General features: G+C 39.7%; 1 protein-coding gene across 1 annotated transcript; it reads left to right on the top strand.

Annotated features, from left to right (window-relative positions):
- The first annotated feature begins 3505 nt into the window (after positions 1 to 3505).
- On the top strand, positions 3506 to 5140 carry LOC116050860 (succinate receptor 1-like). Its single transcript, XM_031301085.2, has 2 exons — positions 3506 to 3647; positions 3897 to 5140. The coding sequence occupies exons 1-2, from the start codon at positions 3606 to 3608 to the stop codon at positions 4839 to 4841; spliced, it is 987 nt and encodes a 328-aa protein (XP_031156945.1). The 5' UTR covers positions 3506 to 3605; the 3' UTR covers positions 4842 to 5140.
- Positions 5141 to 7430: the final 2290 nt, after the last annotated feature.

A 7430-nucleotide genomic window follows, 5' to 3' on the forward strand; every position in this document is an offset into this window, starting at 1 on the left:
ACTCACTCACATGTGTTAACATGACAATCTAGTTAAAAAAAATTGTTTTCAGGTCAAATTATGTATCATTGGTTTATCAGCAGAGTTGTCTATTGGTCACTCATTTAGGTTGTCTCTCTCTCTCTTTCTGTGTGTGTGTGTGTGTGTGTGTGTGTGTGTGTGTGTGTGTGTGTTCTTGTTTAACTGTATTCGTGGGGTCCAAAACTGGGAATACAGTATACTTGTGGGGTCCGGACAGCTTTGTGGGGCCAAAATGCTGGACCTCACAACTTTAAAGGGCTGTTTGAGGGTTAGAATTATGTTATGGTTAGGGTGAGGGTAAGGGTTAAGGTTAGGCATTTAGTTGCGATGGTTAAGGTTAGGGTAAAGGGCTAGGGAATGCATTATGTCAATAACGGGTCCCCACAAAGATAGTCCCAAGCACTATGTGTGTGTGTGTGTGTGTGTGTGTGTGTGTGTGTGTGTGTGTGTGTGTGTGTGTGTATATATGTGTGTGTGTCTGTGTATTTCTAATGTTGTGGGGACAAACATCCGTTACACACTCAAATTGTCAGGACTCCTTCCGTTACGAGACTAAATGCACGTCCCCACAACGTAAATCGGTAAGGTGTGTGTGTGTGTGTGTGTGTGTGTGTGTGTGTGTGTGTGTGTGTGTGTGTGTGTGTGTGTGTGTGTGCGTGTGTGTGTGTGTGAGGAGAGGGAGGAATGAGCATGAAAGCAAGTGAAACTAGCAGATACAGTCCATCACCTTTTCATTTCTTCATTTCACACACACACACACACACACACACACACACACACACACACAAGTGATGAGGGCACTGTAACATACTGATTGGCACAGCTCCTCCTCGACTAACTAGTTCATCATTTCGTCACAAGCTCTGTCATCTAGCCTATTTCTTTTCTGCCTCACTGGTGCTCATTCTGTCTCCTTAACAGTGCATAATAATTTAACAATAAGGATTTAGGATTAGGACTCATGCATTGTCCCCCATCAATCCATCAGATTTTTTCATAACTATCATACATTATTTTAGTTCATTTGATGTAACTTCAAGGTTTTTTTATTTATTTTGTTGTTGTTGCTACTTAATTTTATCAACGTAATTTCCCACAAACATCAGGCAGGACACTTGTGGAGTTTAGCCTGGTATCAGATCTTTGGGCTAATACTGCTCTCTGCTGGATTACATTTGTATCACAAGATGTCTGTCAGGGCTAGTACATTAAATGTAATGCAATAAATGCTATTTACGATTTATATACAATTCCCATCAATTTCCTTCTCTGCTGGGTCTCACTTGTATGAGGATTGTAATTTGCATAGTTGTGTGGACTCTTTTATGGGCTACTTTTATACCCGTCTCACAACTCCATGAACACATACACACACAGGTGGTAGGAGATTACTATGTTTTGCAGTAACTGCATTCACATTTAAATTCACTAGTACAATTGGGAGGTAGTTTAGTGCAGTGGTTTCCAACCTCACTGTTGGGACCACTACAAAACAGGTCTGAGGGCTTGTGACATGAGTAACAAGAGAGAAAAGCAACAAAAACATTTCTGCTAGACAAAGGTTTTCATGTGTTCCTCCAGTCTTTTTTTCTTCTAACTTACTGGCTAATTGACTTCTTTACGGCTCTGAATTTTTTTTAAAGTAAAACACAACAACAAAATCCCTTTGGTTGAACTGGTCACAAGTGGTAGACATATCAAAATGGGGATGATGGTGATGAGGTCACAATGGTTCTGAAGAAGAAAGGTGGCACTACGTTAGAGGGGATGATATTGGCCAGGATCCAGACTCCCTCTACAGGGCTAGAAATGCATAAAGGTTATATGAAGTCTATAAAAAATGTAAGACAAAAACATTGTTTGGTGACTGGGAGGTTCAAATCCTGAGCTCCTTGTGTTTTTTATATAAACAGTTGTGTACTTTTACTTTTAAAGACAAACACATAGTCCACAGATCATTCACTGTGAATTGTTCAAACTAGAGAAACCTCCAGAAGGCCACATAAAGACAACCATTAGTAATGAGGAATGGTCATGTGTTTAACATAAGCTATCCAAAGTCAGTGTTAAAAATAAGACTTGTGTCACTGCTCCACTGTTGGTCTTCACTAGAACAAATCCAAACACTTCTAAAACACAGGAATGCAGAAAGATTACTCTTGATCCCAGAGTAATATAACCAAACAAACCACTGTCAGTCCCAGACTGGGGTTTTTCAAAGACATGCCCATTCCATTATACCTAGCTTACTGTCTCTGCAGGGCAAGGTAAAAAATAAATAACACTACCCTGACTTTGTCTCATGTCTCTCAGCAGTAGATCATGTGCTTTGCTAAGGCTGACCAACAGTGTAAGCTTTGTTGCCAAAATATACTGTAGGCTCCCTATTAGAACCAACATGATCAAGATGTGTTATGCAACCACAGGAAAGGTGCTTGATACCATAGATTGAAAATGAAAGTCAACACTATAGTATAGTTTTGTGGTTTGTGCTCCATTGTTCCAAAGCAAAGTGAATAAGGCCTTGTTCAGACTGCCAGCCCAAATCTGTTTTTTGGCATATCCAGATGGTATCCAGATTGATTTAATTTCACATTTTACCTGCTAATTGCTGTTTGTACACATATAGCACATACTCTAAACTAAGCCTATTCTGTAAAGCAATATAAAAGCGTTTGCATCAAAGTCTGTCCTCGGTGAAGTAAAAACAAAGATAGTGTGTGTCTATGTGCATAGATGGAGGCTCTATTGGTTGCTTTACAACTCAACATTTTCCTCACAGCAAATTAAGACTTGCAGCTTAACTTATTTGGACCAACATTTTAGAAGGTGTTGTCCACTTTAAGTGGAGGAGGCTTTATAAAGAAATCACTTAGCAGCCAGACAGCTCCATCCTGCACCAGCTCATTCTGTTTAAAAACGATAAATGTTGACTTATCTGCTGGTTGATTTATGTGTTGCACTCTTGCAATGCCACAATCACTGAACACAATGCTGTTTCATTGACAGTAATCACATGGATGGACCCAGATAAATGTGAAATATGGTTCTACTTGTTGCTATGCCACTGCTGTTAGAAACCTTGCTCATCCGCATTTTAACCCTGCAAACTTGTAATGATGCATGATTTCTTGCATTGGATGAAATACCTAATTAAATACAAATCTGAAACATAAAATTGTCTAGGTGGAACACTATTCTTCTAGAGAATACATGAAACCATGATCTTTTTTTTCTAATATAAATGCAAAAGTTTGAAATAACTGTTGGAACAGCAGATCACAGGTTAAATTTGGTTGCAAAGAAATGAAAAATCATCATACATTTAACACTGACGCCAGCCAATCAGATCCACTTTAATACTCAGCTGGAGTGCCAGGTAACCAGGCAAAGCATGGCTGGGCAGTTTTTTACTAATTACTTAATTGGTAACCTCTGTGAGGAAGTTGTCTTTGGTTTCTATCATCTTATATGCAAATCACACAAGTGTGTGTTTCTCAGCCATATCATATAAGAGGCACCAGAACCGTCAGAGCGCAGTGTTTACTGTTTCCAGTGTACAGATACTGTCGTAGCACCTGCTCATGGCCACACTCAATACTCAGGCTACCAGCAACTACAGCATGGTAAGTCTTATACTAACACATACAACATTGATGTTGTGCTGAATGTGTTAGGCTCTGAACCTAACATTTCCTCCTATTGAATCTGTTGAAAATTGTCACAATTCCAAATCATAGAACACTGTTTCTATTATTACTCACTTTTGTTTCCTTTCCCTCTTACTTCCCTTCCTTTCTCCTCTTTATTCCTCTATCCTTCCTTCTCTGTTTTGTCCTCTTCTGTTCTGTCCCCCGCCCCCCTCTTCTCTTCAGGTGCCACCTTGTACAAACATCACTGAAGTGCTTGAGAGGTACTACCTGTCACCGTCTTATGGCATCGAGTTCTGCATTGGTTTTCCTGGCAACTTTGTGGTTGTACTTGGTTACATATTTTGTTTGCAGCAGTGGCAGAGCTGCAACATTTACCTCTTCAGCCTGGCAGTCTCCGACCTAATTTTCCTCTGCACACTGCCACGTCTCGCGTACCTCTATGCAAACAAACAATCAGAGACCAGTCCCCATGCTTGCATTATCAACCGCTATGTACTCCATGTAAATCTTTACTCTTCCATCCTGTTTATGGTTTTGCTAAGCATGGACCGCTTCCTGCTCATAAGATATCCAACACGGAACCATTACCTGCTGAGACCACGATCAGCCTTGATTGTAACAGGGCTGAGCTGGCTAGCTGTCAATGTGGAAGTTGCTCCAATGATATCACTGATGATTCACGACCTCCAGAGCGGAAACTGGAGTCGCTGCAAGGATTTTGCCAGCCTGGAAGGAAACATCAATACATTGGGCTACAGCCTGGGACTAACCCTGACTGGTTACCTTCTCCCTGTGCTTGGACTTTGTGGTTTCTCCTACCAAATTGCACATCTGCTCCGTGTCCAGGAAAGGGCTGTCCAGAACAGGACAACATCATACAAGCGGCCTTTAAGGGTTGTTGTAATGGCTGCAGTCATTTTTCTGGTTCTCTACACTCCATACCATGTGCTGAGAAATGTCAGAATAGCATCTAATGAGGCCTGGGCAGGGCTTTGTACAAAGATGTACATACAGGGCCTGTACATCCTGACCCGACCGTTGGCCTTCTTGCACAGTGTCATCAACCCTGTCTTCTACTTCCTCATGGGTGACAAGTTCAGAGAGCTCCTATTCGCCAAGCTCAGAAAGCTGGGCAGAATGAAAGAGCGGCAAAGAGGGCCAGACTGAAAACATTCAACACATATCCCTATGAGACACACATCAACATAGTGCAACCAAACACATGGACCACCTCTATCTTTACATGTATTTTGTTAAGGATTTATGCTTTCCTTTATTTCTGCTGTGTTTTAATTACCTCCACCAATGGAGGTTATGTTTTCGGTTCGGCTTGTCCGTTGTTTGTTGGTTTGTTTGTTTGTCAGCAGGATTACGTAAAAACTACTGGCACGATTTTATGAAACTTGGTGGAAGGGTGTAGCAAAGAATCCAAAGAAGAACCCATTGAATTTTGGAGCGGATCTGAATCACAGGGCATTTGTGCTGCATTTATGTGGTGTCGGAATAATTTTCCGTAGTGACCATTTCCACATATATTACATCGCATCCAAATAAGTATTACAATATTAAAGTAACTGTGTGGGCATAACTTGCACTGTACTGTGATGTTGTTCTACTTTTCCGCTTTAAATGCAAAATACTGCTGACATTTTCACCCAGTAAAAGCCGTTTTTTACTACTAACGTTAAAGACAGTGATAATGAAGCTGTAGCTCTGGTTTCACTCGAGAACAGAATGGTGTTGTGTGAGGTTCGTGAAGTGTTCTAATGTGTGCGCATGTACATAGTAGTATATCATTCTTTATTTTAAGATGTAATCCTGCTAATAATCCCCATTTTTACTAAATATATCAGTAATATGATTGTGTCTTTTTTGTTTGTAACTTTCCCATGTAGTCTATTCTCCCTAAGCCTGATTATATGTGATAGAAGACATATCTAGTTATCCATAAAGTGGAACTGATGCAAAGTTAGCTTTCATGTTTACAAAGTAAAGTAACATAAAATAACTAATAAACATAATTAAAGATGTATAAACAATGTTAACATAATAATTCAATTAAAGGCCAGAGCCTATTTTTATATTAATGCACTATTTAAGCATGAGTATGTATGTGCAGAATGGTTGCTGTTTGTATTCGTATCTGTATTTGTTGAAAAAGCATAATTATTTATAGTCAGATGAAACTGGAGGTGGATGTTTTGTCATTTGTACTACTATTTTTGGATATATATATATATATATATATATATAGAACAAATTTGCTCCTCTGAGTGATTGTAAGATACCCATTAGATTAGCAAGAGAAGTCCACTTTTGCCACTGGGTTTTATGTACTGATATTTGACTTGATTATCACAAATACATATTTCTTCTTGTTTCTCCTCTATTTCCCCAAATTGTCTTTGATTTCTCTACCTAAAACTAACTTAATAATAGCCTCAAGTTGCAATCACTGTATTTAAGATTAAAGGCTGTAGGGGCAAAAGGTTTGACAGTGAGAATACGAGCTCAATTCAGCATTCTAATCTCAAAGATAAAACATGACAGTGAACACATGGTAAATGGTCGCAACACTCATTTCGGAAACTAAGCCAAATTTTTTGGATTATTTTACCACAAACCCTCCTGTTGTCCTCGGGTCAAATTTGACCCATTTTCTAATATCAGAAATTTGGGTTTTCTTTCAACCAAATTGTCAGTAAAGAAATAACGTGGATGGTTCCTTACAACGCTCTTCACAAGTAAAATAAATGATCAGTTCACTACTTTCATTGAATTTGGGTGTTTTGATTACATTTTTATAGCATTTGAAGAAAATAATTGATAAAATAACATTGAAAAAAAGTGACAAAAACATTGGGAAAACCTTCAAAAACATCTGAAAAAGCTTCAAAATCATCAGAAAAAGCTTCAAGAACATCAGTGAAATCTTCAAAAATATCGGACAAAGCTTCAACAACATCGGACAAAGCTTCAAGAACATTGGGGAAAGCTTCAAGAACATCGGACAAGGGCGCCTGGGTAGCTCACCTGGTAGAGCAGGCGCCCATATATAGAGGTTTACTCCTCGACGCAGCGGCCGCATAACTGACTCTGACCTGCGGCCCTTTGCTGAATGTCATTTCCCCTCTCTCTCCCCTTTCATGTCTTCAGCTGTCCTATATAAATAAAGGCCTAAAATGCCCCCCAAAAAAACAAGCTTCAAGAACATTGGGAAAAGTGACAAAAGTGTTGAAAAAGACGACCAACACAAAAAGTTGCATGGTCGACGGGAAGACAACACAAGGGTTAACTTATTTTGTATGCCATGCTCAGACTTTAAAAAAAATCATTAATATAAAAAACAAACTCACACTATACTTAACCAGCAGGCCCAGATTAACAAAGAGTTGTGCCCTAGGGTGACCATACTCGAAGTGTACCACTCCCACCCCCAAATTTACTATGTGCATAAAGACCATAGATTATGAGGGGGCCATCTGGGACATTATTTACAATTACCAATCACACACATGCAAGTGAAATGCTCTCAGGGAAGTACTGGCTTTGGTCCTGACTGTCCAGGGGCCTCATGTATAAACATTGCATACGCACGAAAAGCTTGCGTACACTGGTTTTCACGCACAGTGTGATGTGTAAAAATTAACTTGACGTAAGAAGGTTGCGGCCACCACACAAACTTTTGAGCAGACGTGAGAACGTGCGGGCCGTCCGCAAAGTCTTGTCTAACATGACAAATTCAAACTGAAAAGT

The sequence above is a fragment of the Sander lucioperca genome, chromosome 5 (genome assembly GCF_008315115.2).
Source record: "Sander lucioperca isolate FBNREF2018 chromosome 5, SLUC_FBN_1.2, whole genome shotgun sequence".
Lineage (NCBI taxonomy): Eukaryota > Metazoa > Chordata > Actinopteri > Perciformes > Percidae > Sander > Sander lucioperca.